We start from the raw sequence: 18,558 nt of genomic DNA, 5'->3' as shown, positions 1-18,558 counted from the left end.
CTTGGGCCTTGCTATTTTTTGTTATTGTTTTTGTTTTTTAGATTGTTGTATGGTGTCTCTGTGCTGAGGATCAGCCTGAGATATAAACTGAAGGTCTTATCAGGTCTTTTCTGAGCCTTTCCCTGAGCATGCACACTCACTTTCTAATTTTCCTTGTATATACAGTGGTTTTTGAATGTCTTGGTCTTTAACGTCTGGCTCCTGAGGGTGGGGAAAGCAAAAAATGAAGAAGGGACCAAAAGGCACTGGATCTTTAAATCCCCTGGAAGTCACTTCAGCTGGGAAGGAAGGGCCTTGCAACAGTGGAGGGGAATATGACAAGTGGCTGCCCAGTTCTTTATCTGCTTCTCTGTGATCAGAAGCAGCAATCAGAAATCAGAGCACAAATCCATATTTGGAGGACAGGGTCCTTTTTACTCACTCTGGCTCCTGCAAGCTGCTCCAGGAGCACATGCACAGCTGCCTGCCACATTCTGAGGGTGGGGAATAGGTAGCTGCTATTTTCCTAAGAGCTGAAATTAATTCAGTGTACCTGTCCAAGTCTTCCCCTTGAAGTTGCAAGCCTTAAACAAACTCCAGAGTTCCAAAATAGTTTAATCAGGCAGATTCTGCCGTTGCAATTGTTGTCTAGATAGGGAGACAGATTCCTAGTGCTTCCTACTCCACCATCTTCCCAGAATCCTCTCCTAAAACACTATAATGTAGAGAAAATAAGTGAGCTTTGATGGAAAAGTCAACTGGAACCGTGTGCAAGCAGTTTCACTGACTATTTTTTAATTTGATCAGGTAAAAATATTGGAACTTCCAGGTAATAGTTATAGAGAGAGACAGCCTGCTAGACGTTTTGAGGAACACCAAAAGTTTAAGACATAGACTCTTGTCAAAGAAGTTATAGCCCTCTTGAGAAACACAGTATATCCAGAGGTGTCAAAGCAAAATAATAAATGAGAAGTACCAAATAAATAGAGTTATTCATGATCATGCCAATCGGAGTCCAGAGAGTACTGTGAATTTAAATCATCAGAGAAGTTTTCATCCAGTAGTTTTCTTGAACTATTCCTAGAAAGATATTTTGATATAAATATATTAATAAGAGCTAAAACTTACCTACCACTCACTATGTGCCAGTTGTTAACTCATCTAATCTTCATAACAACCCCCTGAGGTATGTACTAGATCCTGTCTTCATAGATGAGGAACCTGAGCAAGAGAAGCCTTAGGGGACTTGGCCAAGCTCAAATAACAAGTCAGTCATGGAGCTGGGACTCGAATCCAGGCGGGCAAGCTCTAGGGCCTGTTCTCTCTACTCACTTGTTGTCCTTACTGAGCAGAATGGCATGAGCAAGGGCATAGAAATGAATGTGTAATGTGATTGTCAGAGATAGCAAAGAGTCTATACCAATAGGTATGAGAGATTTATTTAGACATTTTTCCTCTTGGCCAATGTGTGTTCAAATGCAGAAACTCTTTAATTAAATTGCAGAGTTTATTAGCACTTTCATCATTTTAGAAAATTCTTCTCAAACTACTGCAGTGCAGAAAACCAACCATATAAAAATTTTCTTCATTATTATTTGCATTTTGTTAACTGGTAAAGAAAACAATAACCTTTCTTTTCTCATTTAGTTATTACTTAATTGGAAAAAATATTCTAACTTGTAAACTTGTTGGAGATAATGTGCAATGGAATGGTATTATCCCACGATGTGAAAGTAAGTATATTCTCTCTGTAGAATTTAGACTAGCCATTCTCAAACTTTTTGGCCTCGGGACCCCTTTATGCTTTTAAATTAACAAAGATCCCAAAGAACTTTTCTTTATGTGGGTTATGTCTGTTGATATTGGAATTAAAACAGAATTTTTTAAAATAATTATTTAGTAATTTACTTTTAAGAACAGTAAGTCAATACATGTTAACTTTTGCATTATATTTTATATGAAAAATAAAACTTTTCCAAAACAAATATTGAGAACAGTGGCATTGTTTCACATATTTGCAAATCTCTTTAATATCTGGCTTGAAGGAAGATATCTGGATTCAGTCTGTTGTGAAATCACACAATTTGTAGCCTCTGGAAAATTTCACCATACACTCATTAGGATGAACGTGAAAGAAGACGGTATCTTGGTATTATTGTGAACCGTTGGTTCAGTGAATGAATACATTTATAGATTATAAAGCATTTCTCAGCTAGCAGTGAATTTTATTTTTAATCACAAGCATATTTTCTTAAGTGTCCAGCATCTCATACGATGACTAGAACAAAACTTAGCATGGCCTTCTAGATAAATATAGGTATTTAAGAAAATGAGTTTTGTTCTGAAAGTTCATTTCTATATGTTTTAAATTTGGGATAATACATATTCTCAAAGAAACCTTCTAAATGGATATTGGATTCACAACTAGTTTGTAGAAATTATAAGTGAATGAATTTATTGAAGGCAGTTCATAGGACTTGACTAATGCTGTCTTAATCTTTCATCTTTCCTTTTTCCTTTCATTTCCCCTTTTTTTTTCTTTTTTTAAGTGATTTATTGTTCATCACCTGGAAAAATAAAAAATGGAAAACATACCAATAGCTACAGGAAAATATTTGAATATAATGAATTAGTAACTTACAGTTGTAATCCTTCAGATGGGCCAGATGAATATTCACTTGTTGGAGAGAGCAAGCTTATTTGTTCTGGGCCTGACACATGGAGTAGTGACCCTCCTGAGTGTAAAGGTAATAACCTTTCCTTTTATTTCCTTCTTCATTTGTAAATACTATGGAAACACTTTATAAATATTTTTACATATCAGTAAACAAAACAGTCATATATGCTTCCTCCTCCTGTTAAATTGACTTCTAATTTAATTTAATATAAGTCAAATTGAGTCAAAAATAGTTCTAGTTGTAGAGTTCCCCACCTGGCATGTTCTTGGCATTCCAGTTTATAAATTGTGAACTATCGTGTATATGTATGACTTAGGATTTTTTGCTTGAAAGAACCAAAAAACTCACACACTGGCTTAAAAATCAGAAAGTTTTTTCTCGTGTTACAAGATGTGTGAGAGTTCTGGCTACAGGTAATGGTAGAGTAAATTGTAAAAAACTAACCCTCCCACTGATAAGATTGATAAACTCTGGACAAAACATATTTAAAAAACAATGTTTAAGGCACTGGAGAGTGACCAAAAGCAGGGAGACACTGGAGGGGATTTGATTCTTGTAAGAAAGGAACCACTGAATAACAATAAAATATTTACTCTTTTCAAGTACACATGGAACATTCTCTAAGATAGACCAGATTCTAGGCAATAAGATAATTTTTAACAAGTTTCAAAGAATTAAAATCAGAGTACATTATCTGATCACAATGGAGTGAATATAGAAATCAAAATAGAGATAATATAGAAAAGCCTCAAATATTTGAAAATTATGCAAGATACTTCTAACTAACCACTGAGTCAAAGAACAAACTACAAGGGAAATTAGAAGGTGTTTTGAGTTGAATAAAAATGAAAATACAACATATCAAAATATCAGAATTTGTGTGATAACAGCAAAAGCATTTTTTAGAGGGAAATTTTATAGCATGGAATATTTATGTTAGAAAAAAAGAAGTCTCAAATCAGTAATCTAACCTTCTACCTTAAGAAACTAAAAAAGAAGAGCAAATTAAACTCAAAGCAAGGAGACAGAAATAATAAAGATAGGGAGAAATCAATGAAATTGAAAAGAGAAAATAATAGAGAATATCAATGAAACCAACACCATAGAGAAGATCTTGGAGAAGGTTGATAAAATAGAGAAACCTATAGCCAGACTGACAAGAAAAAAGAAGATATTTATTGCCAATATCAAGAATGAAAAAGAGGACAACACTAAATATCCTGCAGACATTTAAGGGATAATAAGGGAATATTACAAAAACAACTTTATGCCTATGAATTTGACAGCTGACATGAAATTGACAAATTCCTTGTAAGACACAAAATACCAAAACTCAAAGATATAGGTAATCTGAATAGTCCCGTATCTATGAAAGAAATAGAATTTGTAGTTAACAACCTTCCCACAATGAGAACTGCAGGCCCAGATGTCCTCCCTAGAGCATTCTACCAAACATTTCAAGAGTAAATAATAGCACCCCTACACAAACTCTTCAAGAAATATAAGAGAAGGGAATACTTCTCAACTCATTTCATGAGGACATTACCCTGATACCAAAAGCAGACAAAAACATAGCAAGAAAATTACAAACATCCTCAATTCATTCTCGATGAATATAGAATGAAAACTTCTCAACAAAATATCAACAAATCAAATCCTGCCATATATAACAATAATAATACATCATAATCAAGTAGGATTTATCCCATAAATGTAGTGTTGGTTCAAATTCAAAAATTAACCAGTGTGATTTACCATATCAGGAGTCTATGAATAAGAAAAAAACATATGATGATCTTAATAGATGCAAAAAAAAAAAGAAGTTCACAGAATTCATCATCTTTTCATGATAAAACTTCACAGCAAACTAGGAATAGAAGGGAACTAACCTATGTCAACCTGATAAAAGGCATCTATAGAAATCTCCCAGCTAACATTATACTTAATGGTAAAATACTAATTTCTTTCCCCACGATGTAGGAGGAAAAGAAGGATGTCCATTCTCACCACTCTATTCAGCATCGTACTGGAGATCCTAGCCACTACAACAAGGCAAGAAAAGAGGGGCTGGCCTGGTGGCATAGCAGTTAAGTGCACACGCTGCACTTCGGCGGCCCAGGGTTTGCAGGTTCGGATCCCAGACGCGCACCGACGCAGCGCTTGTCAAGCCATGCTGTGGCGGCGTCCCATATAAAGAAGAGGAAGATGGGCACGGCTGTTAGCCCTGGGCCAATCTTCCTCAGCAAAAAGAGGATTGACATCAGATGTTAGCTCAGAGCTGATCTTCCTCACAAAAAAAAAAAAAAAACAAGGCAAGAAAAGAAATAGGCATATGTGTTTGGAAGGAAGAAATAAAATAGTCTCTATTCACTTATGACATGATGGTCTGTGTAGAACATTCCAAAGACTGAAGTTTTAACAAGGTTGCAAAATACAAGATCAACATATAGAAATCAATTGTAAGTCTATATACTAAAAATAAACCATTAGAAATTGAAATTTTTTTAAGTACTATTTACAGTGTCTCCAAAACAGGAACTACTTTGCATATAAATCTAGCAACATATGTGAAAGATTTTAATGCTAAAAACTATTAAACATGACCTTAATAAATTAAGAGATATACATCGTTCATTGATTGGCAGATTCAATATGATAAAGATGTCAGTTCTCTTTAATTGATCTATAAATTCAGCACAGTCCCAATAAAAATCCCAGCAGAACTTTGTGTGTAAATTGACAAACTGATTCTAAAATTTATATGGAAAGATGAAGTAGAATAGTCAAAACAATTTTGAAAAAAATTGGATGATGTACTCCATTGGATGTCAAGACTATATAAGCATACGATAAGGCATATAGAATTGAGACAGTGTGATATTGGTGAAAGGATAGCCATGTAGAGCAATGGAACAGAATAGCAAGTCCAGAATTAGACCCTTGCAAATATGTCCAGTTGATTTTTGTCCGGGATGTACAAACAATTCAGTGGAAAAACAATAATCTTTTCAACAAATGGTACAGGCATAATTGGACACCCATATGCAAAAAAAAAAAAAACAACCTCTATCCATGTTAGCACCATATGCAAACATTTATTCAAAATGGATCATAGGCATACATGAAAAACATAGAACTATAATACTTTTATAAGAAAACATAGAAAATATTTGTGACTTAGCCAAAGTTTTCTTAAATACAACCTGTAAAGCATGATCTTTAAAAGGAAAAAAATAATAAACTGGACATTCCCAACTCAGGACTTCTCATCTGCAAAAGACGTTGTTAAGAGAATAAAAAAACATGAGCAATAAACTGGGAGAAAATATTTACAAAGCACATATCTGATAATGCTCTTTTATCTACAATATATAAATAACTCTTAAAGCTCAATAATAAGAAAACAACCCAAATTTTAAAAAATGGGCAAAAGATATGAATAGACATATTTCACTAAATATGACATATGGATGGCAAAAAAGTATGTGAAAAGTTACTCAATATCATTAGTAACTACAGAAATATAATTTAAAATCACAGTGAGATACCACTATGTATCTATTAGAATGGCTGAAAGTAAAAACACTAACAAAAAAGTAACAATACCAATTACTGGCAAGGATTTGGAAGAGTTGGAACTCGCATACCTTGCTGTTAAGAATGCAAAGTGATATGACCACTTTGGAGCACATTTCACAATTTCTTGTAGAATTAAACATACACTTACCTTACAACTTGTCGATCCAAGTAAAATGAAAACATGTTCACGTAGAAACCTGTATGTTTCTAGTGGCCTTAGTCATAGTCATCCTATACAACCCACATGTTCTTCAGCTGGTGAATGGATGAATGACCTGTGCTACATCCTTAGAATGGAATAATACTGAGCAATAAAAAGGAATAATTTCCTGAATCATGCATCAACAGGAATGACTTTCAAATTATGCTTAGTGAAATAAGCCATACTCAGAAGGCTATGATCCCATTCATGATATTCTGGAAAAGCAACGCAGTAGAGATAGAAGACAGAGCAGTGGTTGGCTGATTGGTGCAGGTTGTGGAGGGAGGGAAAGTTGATCACAAAGTGGCTTGAGGAAATGTTAGGGGCTTATTGAATTTTTCTGTCTTTATTATGGTGGTAGTTACATGATTATTTGTATTTGTCAAAACTAATACAGCTGTACACTTAAAAGGATGAATTTTACTGTATGTAAATTATATCCAGTAAACCTAACTTAAAAGAAAATCATGGGGCTCACCCAGTAGCATAGTGGTTAAGTTTGTGTGCTCTGCTTCAGCGGCCTGGGATTCACAGGTTTGGATCCCAGGCGCAGACCTACACACCACTCATCAAGCCATGCTGTGGTGGCATCCCATATATAAAGTAGAGAAACATTGGTGCAGATGTTAGCTCAGGGACAATCTTCCTCACCAAAAAAAAAAAAAAATCATTATGTACAATTAACAGCAAACTGTCACAACAGTGAAAAGATCAGTAAACCTGAAAACCGGGCAACAGAAATCCAACATGATTTGAAAAAAAGATTTAAAAAGAGAGAGAGAGAGACTTACAAACCCGCCGGAGGGTAGCAAGCAGTCAAACATACGTGTAATTGGAGTTTCAGAAAGAGAGGAGAGAGAACAATGTAGAAAATTATTTGAATAAATATGGGCCAAAAATTGTCAAATTTCATTCAAAACAACAATGCCACAGGTCCAGGAAATTCAGTGACCCTAACAGGATAAATAAATTTTTAAAATTTACCATACAAACCCTACTAAACTACACACATCATGGTAAAACTAGTGAATCAAAAGGTAAAAGAAAAGCAGCCAGTAAGAGGGAAAAAAAAACGTATTATTTCAGCCCTCCACCTACCCACCGTCTGCAAGTAAGAATGACAGCTGCTTCCCTTGAGGAACTGTGGAGAAACTGTGGACACCAGAAGACAATAATATCTGCTAATGTGCGGAAAGAGAAAGAAAACACTTAACCTAGAATTCTCTGTCGAGGGGAAGTCTTCAAACTGAAGGTCAAATAAATAAAAACATTTTCAGATAAACAAGAGATAAGAGAATTTGTCACTGGCCAACCTGCACTATAAGAATTGCTCAAGGAAGTTCTTCAGGCTGAAGGGAAATGACACCTGAGGGAAACTCAGATCCTCGGGAAAGGAGGAAGAGCACTCTTCTGGCTGAAAAGGCTCGACATCACCTGGCCCTTAGCTATTGCTCAGATTTAGTCTCCAAAGATGTCTTGGGGCCGGCCCTGTGGCCTAGTGGTTAAAGTTCTGCACACTCCGGTTCAGCAGCCCTGGTTCACAGGTTCGGATCCCTGGCGCAGACCTACGTCACTTGTCAGCCATGCTGTAGTGGCGACCCACATACAAAATAAAAGAAGGTTGGTACAGATGTTAGCTCAGGACTAATCTTCCTCAAGCAAAAAAAAGAGGAAGATTGGCAGGGGATGTTAGCTCAGGGCGAATCTTCCTCAGGAAAAAAAAAAAAAGATGTCGCCTTGTACTCGGTGCCTAGGCCGGTGTTTTTTTGTTTTTGTTTTTTCCAAATTCTGCCAAGCCCATTAATGGATCCTGAAATCCATTCTAGATCCTGAAATCCCAATCCAGAGGGTCATGACCAGCGTTTACTTCTTCAGAAGTAGAGTGGAATGGGAAGTACCAGAGTGCACTGGTATGGAGGCTAAGTACTCACTTTGTTGCAGGCCTGTGTGCTTGTATACTGGTTTCCAACGTAAAGTGTGTTTCTTGGTCTCTGGGTTGCAGGCCAAAATGTTCGGAAAACACTTCCCTAACTCCATTGGCCTTTCTATTTCGTGAACATCTCAGTTCGTGTATGTTATTGCTACCTCTGAACTTTCTTTTTGCATATCTTTGCATGGCTAGCTTCTTTTCACCTTTTAAATTTGAGTTCAAGTATTACCTTCTCAAAAAGTCTTCCCTATCTTTCTCAAAAAGCAGGGTACTATAAGCAGTGTTTGCATGACCTTAAAAATAAGTCCCTAGAGCTACAGAGTATCAAAAGTTGCTTTTGAACTTACCTGGATTTATATCTGGTAGACCTTTCTCAAAACTTGTCAGTAATGGGAAAAGGTATAGGAAAGCCAATCAAGTATAATGGCAGTCTATTCTAGGTGGGAAAAAGTTATTAGATTTCTCTAAATCTGTTTACCTGAAATTAAAATACCCACATAAATTTTTGTGTTTTTTTTTTAATTAAGATCATGCCTTCCATTCATTGTCTCTTTGTTCCCACTGGAAATTACTACTTTGCAGTATTTTTTCTGATCCTATGTTAAAACAGCTTTCCTTTAATTCTGTAATTTCTCCACTTTTCAGTTGTCAAATGTGAACTTCCAGTACTTGAACATGGAAGACCGGTATCAGGAATTAGAGAAAACTTTTCCTACCAAACAGTGGTTGTATTTGAATGTCTCCAGGGTTTTTACCTTAATGGCAGCCACATAGTGTTCTGTGGTGGTAATAGTACTTGGGAGCCTGAGATGCCAACATGTATTAAAGGTACAAATGGAATCATTTTCCTTCTTTTTTTTTTTTAAGGTTTTATTTCTTTGACATTAAATATCATTGACACAGAATAATTGAAAAGAAGTAATTTTAGTATTTAACTCTGTCTCGTATTCATTTCCATGATAGATCTATGACATAAAATTCACATAGAATTCTGCTTTTTTTAATTTAGCGTGTTTTTATAGTGTTCTTAGCATATTATGTACATCACACAGGTTTGTCATGATACAAATTTTTCTTGTTTGCTATTTTTATGTATAAAAATGGATAGCAACCATTCTTCAGAGTAAATTGAAGCCTGGGAATTTTTATCTGTATAAATCAAGAATGAAAGGTGTAATTCATATACATGAATGAAAGCAATAATTCCCAAGTAGTTGATCCTACATTATTTTGTTTTTCAATGCCAATTCCTCTCAATACAAAACCTCTAATTTTGAGTCATTCAGATTTAGTGACTTGCTGCTGGTATTTTATAAAAATCTTTTAAATTCCTGCGATTTACACTCATTCCTCATTTTTGGTAATGAGAAGAAGAACATATATACAGCAATTTTAGTTGTTATACTCAGTGATTTTAAAGTTATTTGCCATAGTATACAGATCCAAGCAGATATGTAAACTTGGGCAAGTTATGTAAACTTTCCATGTGTTTCCTTATATGTAAAATGATTTAATGCCTTCCTCACTTGTGACAGTAGAGTGTAAATGGAATGCATTTAAAGCACTTAGCACAGTGCCTGGCATATGAAGCTCTTAAAAGTTACCTCATAGCTACTTGTAGCATCACTCCAGTTAATATTAGTGAGGAGGAAGATCCATGGCTTCTGTGTTTTAATATGTATATTTTCTGTGTCATTAACTTTGCTGCTTTATTCATTTTTAAAGTGACCTGTTGATACCTTTACAGGGTATCTTCCTAGTCTAGGACTATGTTTCATTTCCCGGACTGTAACCATTTGGTTCTTTTTATGTAGTACAATTTAAACTGGGAAGTTTCTGCTGTCTCCAGAACTCCCCCACCCCTCCCCACCTCATACATTTATTCTTTTTCTCTTTACTAGGCAGTTTAATTTGGCAACAGCAACTAAATTTCATAGCAACTGAAAAGCAGGAAAAGTCCCTTTTTTATTGAAATGGAGGATTTCTTACAGGGACTACTGATCAGCTATCCTATTTAAGACTTGAGAGATGATTTTGATATGGTGGAAGGAATTATCTTCCTGATTCCAGTGCCGCTATCTCTGTCTTCTCTTTGGTTGCAGCAGAAGCAAGAGACAGCAGGAACAGTGAGAAGAGCTTTAGCCTGGGCAGACCTCGCTCAGGCTCCTAGTTTGGCTCTGCTTACTCAAGTAACATCATTCCTGTGGGCTGTAGTTCCCCCTTGTTTAATGAGGGTGTTGAACTCAAACAAATTACTGGCTTCTAATTTGTTTGTATATTTCCTATGGCCCTAATATTTAAAGGATTGAGGAGAATCATGAATGTTAACATGGTAAGTAGAGCACGTTTTTATAATTCCTATAACCTGGTAGCTGGTAGCCTCCTTGAGTACTTAGCTGAGTGCTGTGAGGTTTTGGGGGGAAAGAGATGGCTTTTTGGTGGACTGATATATTAAGATTGCATATGAAATTTATACCCATTGACCTATCCCTGTTTACTCACATGCTCCTAGTGGGTATGTGCTCTGTGGTATTCTGTGTTTGTTGATTTGCTTTTTTGAAAGAGTTGCCAACAAGCATTTCATAAGGATTTATTAAACACTGATACAGTTTAGTGTTTGAAAGAAGAGAGAACTGATTGTGAGGAAAAGTTGACAAAGAAGGTAAACTACAGGGATCTGTTGTTAAATGTCAAAAATCAAAATTCCTCATGGGACTGTCAATCATTCTTTATCATCAGTTAGAGAAAGACTATACAAAAAGGGTCGGTAGCAACATATAATGGTGATAAGGTAGATCGGATTGTGCTGATATGAAAAAATGTCCACGAAATACTACACAAAAAGAAGAGGATACAAATTATGTAGTACAATGCTACTTGGATGGTAATTTCTTTAAAAGATACATATATTTACTATGAACACATTATTTTTACAATTTATTTTTAGTTAACTTCTAGGATTTCCATTATAAAATACAAAGCTGTAGTGAACATTGTTATGCATACGTTCTTATGTACTTGTGCAAATATATATTTAGATTAAATTCCCAGAAGTAGAATTGCAATGTTTGGAAAGTATGTGTATTTTTCATTTTGAGAAATAATTAATCTTTTTAAAAAATAAAAAATCAAAATTAAATCCATAATTTTATACTGATAAGGCTAGTGAATTGAATCAAATTTATTTTTCCAGGTTTCAAACCTACTCATCCAACCAAGCCTCCAGTTTGGCACTATCCAGGTTCAGTAATTCTTTATTCTACTTACATTCAGAACTTTATAAGGTGATGGGTGCAAAATCATGTCTTGTTTTAATTTGCATTTCTTTAATTATCAGTGAGGCTGAACAGTTTTTTTTCTACATTTATTTATTCGGGTACTTTGCTTATTTTTCTATTAGGTTTCTAAAATATTTTTCTTATTGATTTGTGAGAACTCATTATATATTAAAGGTCTTTTACTATGAAGTGAACAGTTTTTTCCAGGTTTTTTTTGACTTTTTTTACTAGTCAGTTTTCTTTTAAAATTTTAATGCTATATTACTGAATATAGATTCCTTTTTTTTTTTTTTTTTGGTGAAGAAGATTAGCCCTGAGCTAACGTTTGTTGCCAATACTCCTTTTTGCTGAGGAAGATTAGCCCCGGGCTAACATCCATGCCCATCTTCCTCTACTTTATATGTAGGACGCCTGCCACAGCATGGCCCAATAAGTGGTGCCTAGGTCCGCGCCCAGGATCCAAACCTGCAAACCCCAGACCACCGAAGCAGAGCATGTAAAGTTAACCACTATGCCACCGGGCCGGACCCTGTAGATTACTTTTTATAACTTTTTGTTACATGAGTAGTATACAAATATTTTTGCAAATTTTCAAACATTACGAAAGTATACAGAGTAAAAGATTAGTTCCCCTTCTCTTTCTGTAGTGTATTATCTGAGTTAATCACTGTTAATAGTTTAGGGTGTCTTTTTGTCCATTTCTGTATGTCAATATCCTTATTTGTGTAGTTATACCTGTAGTTTGGCATTTTTTCTTTTTTCTTAAACAAAAATGGCATCATGCTGTTCATATTTTTCTGAAACTTGCACTTTTTTGACTTAATGATTTGCGTTTTATGTAGATGTATTCCCATCCTTTTTAATGATGACTTTAATATATATCATATTTTATTTAACTATTCTCCTATCAGTGGTCATTTATATGTGTAGAAGTTTTACATTAATAGGTAGTTGGGTGTATTGATCTTTTCCCTAATGGCTATGAGTATTGTGTCTTTCTTATAAAAGTTTTAGGTCTTCCCGATGCTAAATTGTGTTAACATTTCACCCATGCGTTCTGATTGCATTCTTTGCATTTAAAGCATTGGTACATCTGAAATTCATTATGGTACATGGAATGAGATTCCTCTCCATGTTCCTCTCCACTCCACCCACCCCTGTCCATGGCTAAGTGCACCATTTGTTGAATAAATTTTTTCTCTCCAACTGTTTTGAAGTCCCTTTTAAAAGTTTTGAAGACTTGTTGTCACACATTAAATTCATAGGTGTTCTAGCCTCTTTTCTGTTCCTTTGAACTCTGTCCGTTTCTGTGCCAGCACCAAATTGTTTTTTTTTTTTTACTGTAGCACTATAATATATATATATGTATATTTTTTTTAATTTTTTGTTTATTGCAGTAACATTGGTTTATAACATTGTAAAAATTTCAGGTGTACATCATTGTACTTCTATTTCTGCATAGATTACATCATGTTCACCACCAAAATACTAATTACAACCCATCACCACACACATGTACCGAATTATCCCTTTCACCCTCCTCCCTCCCCCCTTCCCCTCTGGTAACCACCAATCTAATCTCTGTCCCTATGTGTTTGTTTATTGTTGTTATTATCTACTACTTAATGAAGGAAATCATACAGTATTTGACCTTCTCCCTCTGACTTATTTCACTTTGCATTATACCCTCAATGTCCATCCATGTTGTCACAAATGGCTGGATTTCATCGTTTCTTATGGCTGAGTAGTCTAGCAGAACACTTCCTGTTCAGAAGAATGCAGGGTACTCTCATGTTAATTTTTCCAGGTCAACTTTTATTTAATATTCTTTTGTTTTTTACCATTTCAACCATTTTAAGTGTACATCCTCTTCCCAGTTCTGGTAACCTCTATTCTACTTTTTGTCTCGATGAATTTGATTATCCTAGGTACCTCATATAAGTGGAATTTTACATTTGTCCTTTTGTATCTGGCTTATTTCACTTAGTGTTTTCAAGGTTCATCCATCTTGTAGTGTGTATCAGAACTTTATTCCTTTTTATGGCTGAAAATATTCCATTGTTTGTATATACCGCATTTAGTTTATCTGTTCATCAGTTGATAGGCACTTGGGTTGTTTCCACCTTTTGACAATTCTGAATAATGCTTCTCTGAATATTGGCATTTGAGTATCTGTTTGAGTCCCTATTTTCAATATTTTGTGGTATATACCTAGAGGTGGAATTGCTGGATTATGTGGTAATTCTGTGTTTACTTTTTTGAGGAACAACCATACTGTCTTCCACAGCAGCTGCACTGCTTTACATTCCCTCCAGCGATGCACAAAGGTTCCAATTTCTTCACCTCTTTGCCAGCACACGTTATTTTCCAGTTTTTAATAGCCATCATAATATATGTTAGGTAATATATGTGAAGTGGTATCTCATTGTGGTTTTTGTATGCATTTCTCTAACAATTAGTGATGTGTTGAGCTTCTTTTCATGTGCTTATTGGTCATTTGTATATGTTATTTGGAGAAATGTCTATTCAAGTCCTTTGCTCATTTTCAGTTGGATTGTTTTTTGTTATTGAGTTTTAGGAGGTCATTATATATTTTGGGTATTAATCCTATATCAGATATATGATTTGCAGATGTTTTCTCCCATTCTTTGGGTTGCCTTTTCACTCTCTTGATAGTATGCTTTGATGCACAAAAGTTTTTAATTTTGATATGGTCCAATTTATCTATTTTTTTCTTTTGTTGCCTGTCCTTTTGGTGTCACATCCAAGAAATCATTGCCAGATCAACATCATGAAGCTTGTCCTCTGTGTTTTCCTCTAAGAGTTTTATAGTTTTAGCTCTTACATTTTGATCCATTTTGAATTAATTTTTGTATATGGTGTAAGGTAAGGGTCCAACTTCATTCTTTGTGGAGATCCAGTTTTCCAAGACCCATTTGTTGAAAAGACTGCCCTTTCCTCATTGAATGTTCTTAGCACCCTTGTGGACAATCATTTGACCATATATGCGAAGGTTAATTTCTGCACCCTCTGTTCTATTCCATTGGTCTGTGTATCTGTCTTTATGCCAGCACCACTCTGTTTTGAGTACTATAGTTTTTTAGTAAGTTTTGAAATCAGGATGTGAGTCCTCTCAACTTTGCTCTTCTTTTTCAGGATTGCCTTGGCTATTCTGAGTCCCTTGAGAATCCATATGAATTTTAGGATGGATTTTTCTGTTTCCGCAAAAAGCATCATCAGGATTTTGATAGGATTTGCACTTAATCTGTAGATTGCTTTGTGTAGTATTTACACCTTGAATTCAGTATTACACCTGAATTCATTTATTAGTTCTAAAAGGTGTGTGTGTGTGTAATCTTTAGAGTTTCCTATGTAAAAGATCATTTCATCTGTGAACAGAAATATTTTTATTTTTTCCTTTCCAATTTGGATGTGTTTTATTTCTTTTTTACCTAATTACTCTGACCTGAACTTCCAGTATTATGTTGAATAGAAGTGGCAAACACAGGCATCCTGTGTGTTCCTTATCTTAAGGGAAGGACTTTCAGTCTTTCACCATTGAGTATGATGTTAGCCATTGATTTTTCATAAGTGGCCTTTATTATGTTGAAGAGTTTTTCTATTGCTGATCAACTTCTAGATCATTTTTAAGCCTTTTTCTATCTTTTAATTTTAAGTATAATCATATTGAATTCAAGGCTAATTTTCAGAATACAGTAATGATAAATTTGCTCGCTGTACCACAGAAGTAGTCACAGGAAAGGTCAGTGAACAGGAAGAAGAATGTTGATGACACTGAATATAAATTTATAGTATTTTACAATACTACTTTTAGTAAGAAACATTAATATAATTTGTAAGGAAAATGAAATTATGAACAGTTTTATACAAATGCAAAATATCAAAACCAATGACTATATAGATCTTGCAGCTTTATTTACTCTGTTTTTACTTATTTCCATTTTTTCCCCCTAGGATATCCCAATTCCCGTGAATTTCCATCCCTCGAAGACTTTGAGGATTTAGGTATTGTTTTAGTTATTAATAACCCTACTTTATGAGACCTTAGTGTTCTGCATGGCAATATCATGTTCTAATTATTTGTACCTGGGCAGAAATAAGGTGTCACAAATTATTAGTAGTTGACATTTATAGTTATTTTGGTAGTGCAGATACTATGAATATGTAAGTGGTAGTATGTGTAGACACATGTAGGTAATTTTCTCTAATCTGTTGTTCTAATAACCTTTACTAAATAACCTGGTGTGGTAGCTACAGCACAAAGCAAGGAAAAGTGAGGTTCCTATGACGAGTTTCACAAGATGGATCTTAAACCTGGAATCTGATTAGATGGCTTCTGTGATCAAAATGACCTCGATGCACTAGCAGTCACCCTAAAACTAGATTGATAAACTTTTTCTTTGCTGTAGTTTTTAGATGATCTGATCAAAATGAAAATACAGCTGCTATCTGGAGGCCAATATGTGCTCAATTATCTTCAAACAGTTTTCATTTTTTCTCAGATGGAGGAATCATTGCTCTCATTGTTGTTACTGTACGTAAGTATCCTAAACTTTGATAGGACTTACATCAAAATATTACTGTGAAGAAGTTCATTATTTTCTTAATGATTTTTCAGTTTCTATAATTTTTATAACTTGAAATTAAGTAAACCAGTCTAGAAACATGAGCTTTTATATGATATACTACCTTGTCTTGGTGATTGTATATTCTTTTATATTGTATATGTCCACTTAGTAACAAACCCTAAATAATACATGTTTTTTCAAGGTAAATAGTCATGTGAGTTTGCTTCCCAAATATGCTTTGGGTAATTTTCTAAATTAAGCAAGGACTTTTCTTTGACTTACTGTGGACTGTTAAGTGATGTCGGGGAACAGGATTTAGATAGTAAAGAGTCCAGATGGAATATAAATGTATATGTGCTTGAATAAAATAACCTTTTCTGACCACTGAAACATAACCAACATTTATTTCTCCTGCTAGATTTTGAATCTCGGTAATTAGTTTTCAGACTGACATGTCACTTATTTCCTGGTTTCTTGTAGTTGTTGGCGTTGCAGTAGTTTGCACTTGCCTGTACAGATGTCTTCACAGAGAGAAGAGAGGGTAAATTAAAGCTTGCTTCTTCTAACTTATTGGTTCTTCTCATTCTTGACATACTTTTGTGCAGCTTTTGTTTGTACTCCGTATTGCATACCATCTTCTTTAAAACTGTGCCTGCATGAGTGTGCCATTCGAAGTGTATTTCTTTACTAAAAATATTTTCAGCTGCTTTACTATAATTATGACAAGCGTAATCTGTGCAGAGTTGCTTCAGCTTGTATGGCTATAAGAAAAATTTCTGTGGGATTTGAGGTTGAAGTTCTGCAGTGAATCATGGACCATCATGGGGCCTTCCCTACCCTAGGTATACCCTATTTCCTAAATTGCAGTAGAGGCCAAGGTTAAATTTAAAATAGTTCACAGTGGAGCTTTGAAGAGTTGAATTCACAGGAATTTTCATGATGAAAGTTCCCTTTGTCTGTATAACATAGGTAGTTGTAAGGAGCTTTGTAAGTGTCTCATTCAAATACACAATTTTATATCTTTTCACAGAGTTGTTATTTATACATGTAAAACTGGGAAATTAAAGCAATACTATTTGATTTTCCTCTTATGTTCTCTTAATTCACTAAGTTGCAGTAAAACTGATGGGGTTAAATTTATAGTTGTTGAGAGGAGTAAGATTTAAAAGGCACATTAACTTTACTTGTCTTTTTATCTATAAAAATGAAAAGGGGGAGGGGCTTAGAATTGAAAAATGTGTACAAGTACATATCTTCTAAGGAAAATTGGGTTTTTAAACATAAAATTTAAATATTAACAAAATAATTTATAATCTAATGAAAGATTTAGAATAAATCCTAGAGCACAGACCAAGATTAGGTGCTTTGGAATTTCTGATTTTCAGAGAATTTTTTCCCCTGTAGCTTTGGAAATAGCTTTGAAATCAAACCTAATAATTTTAAGACTTTTGGTATTCATGGTTTTATGATATATTTTCCTTATATATTAATTATCTGGTTTAGGCTAATGTAACAAAGGTACATTTTTCACTCATGAAGAATTGAAACTTGTTAAATATTTCTTGGTTATCTTTTTTAAATACCCACAAGGCCTTCATTTGAATCTTAAATCTTATATTTATGGAACACATGATTTACATATTTCTTTCTCTATCAGTAGTGTATTTTTTAAATTACATATACACACAACAGTGTAATCAGGAAATAGTATCAGTGGAATATTTTTACAAGTTCAAAAGGTTTGTGTAGAAATAACTTCTCAAGAAAGCAAAAGAAAATAGCTTTCTACTCCTCACTTTCTTTCCTTTGTGAAATATCACTGCACCAAAATACTTAAAGGTTCCTTAACAAGTATTATTCAAACTTTCTCTAGCTACTTGTCAATGGGTCTTGTAAGCTGAACATCTGGTTCAAGATGGTGACGTAGGGGGATCCTGAACTCACCTCCTCTCACAACACACTGAATCTACAGCTACCTACAGAACAGTTCCCTCTGAAGGAAATTCAAAAACTAGCTGAGTGACTCCTACACGTTAGGTAGAGAAAAAACACGTTACAAAACCAGTAGAAGAAGCTGAGACATAATCTCACCATAAACCCCACCCCCCGCTTGGCGACCTGCAGTCAGATGGGAACTCACAACTCGGAGTTTCTCCGTAAGGAGTGAAGTATTTGAACCGTACATCTGGCACCCAACTTTTAATACCTGTGCCTGAGAGACAGGCCCCCAAAACATCTAGCTTTGAAAACCAATGGTGATTGTATCCACAAGACCCACAAGGCTGTAGCAAACTGACAAACAATTCTTAAAAGGTTCGTGCAG

General features: G+C 34.8%; 1 protein-coding gene across 3 annotated transcripts in view; it reads left to right on the top strand.

The window, feature by feature from the left end:
• LOC101389781 (membrane cofactor protein) overlaps positions 1-16,780 on the top strand; it is a 28,700-nt gene extending 11,920 nt beyond the window's left edge. The window contains exons 4-11 of one of the 3 annotated variants that reach the window (XR_015554442.1): positions 1,627-1,712; positions 2,637-2,726; positions 8,265-8,348; positions 9,014-9,196; positions 10,471-10,700; positions 11,562-11,609; positions 15,622-15,672; positions 16,170-16,197. Coding sequence is in view for 1 of the 3 variants with exons in the window: in XM_014783312.2 (XP_014638798.2) it covers positions 1,627-1,712; positions 2,529-2,726; positions 9,014-9,196; positions 11,562-11,609; positions 15,622-15,672; positions 16,170-16,205; positions 16,716-16,780 (667 nt within the window). In the remaining 2 variants the exon portion in view is untranslated. Of the gene's footprint in view, positions 1-1,626; positions 1,713-2,528; positions 2,727-8,264; positions 8,349-9,013; positions 9,197-10,470; positions 10,701-11,561; positions 11,610-15,621; positions 15,673-16,169; positions 16,206-16,715 lie in introns of those variants that run through there. The other 2 variants (XR_015554441.1, XM_014783312.2) reach the window with 2 other exon arrangements.
• The last annotated feature ends 1,778 nt before the right edge of the window (positions 16,781-18,558 follow it).

This window comes from Ceratotherium simum, chromosome 2 (genome assembly GCF_057802395.1).
Source record: "Ceratotherium simum simum isolate JZ-2026a chromosome 2, ASM5780239v1, whole genome shotgun sequence".
NCBI lineage: Eukaryota > Metazoa > Chordata > Mammalia > Perissodactyla > Rhinocerotidae > Ceratotherium > Ceratotherium simum.
Note: the sequence above shows the minus strand (reverse complement) of the source record. Positions and strands in the feature narration are given on the sequence as shown.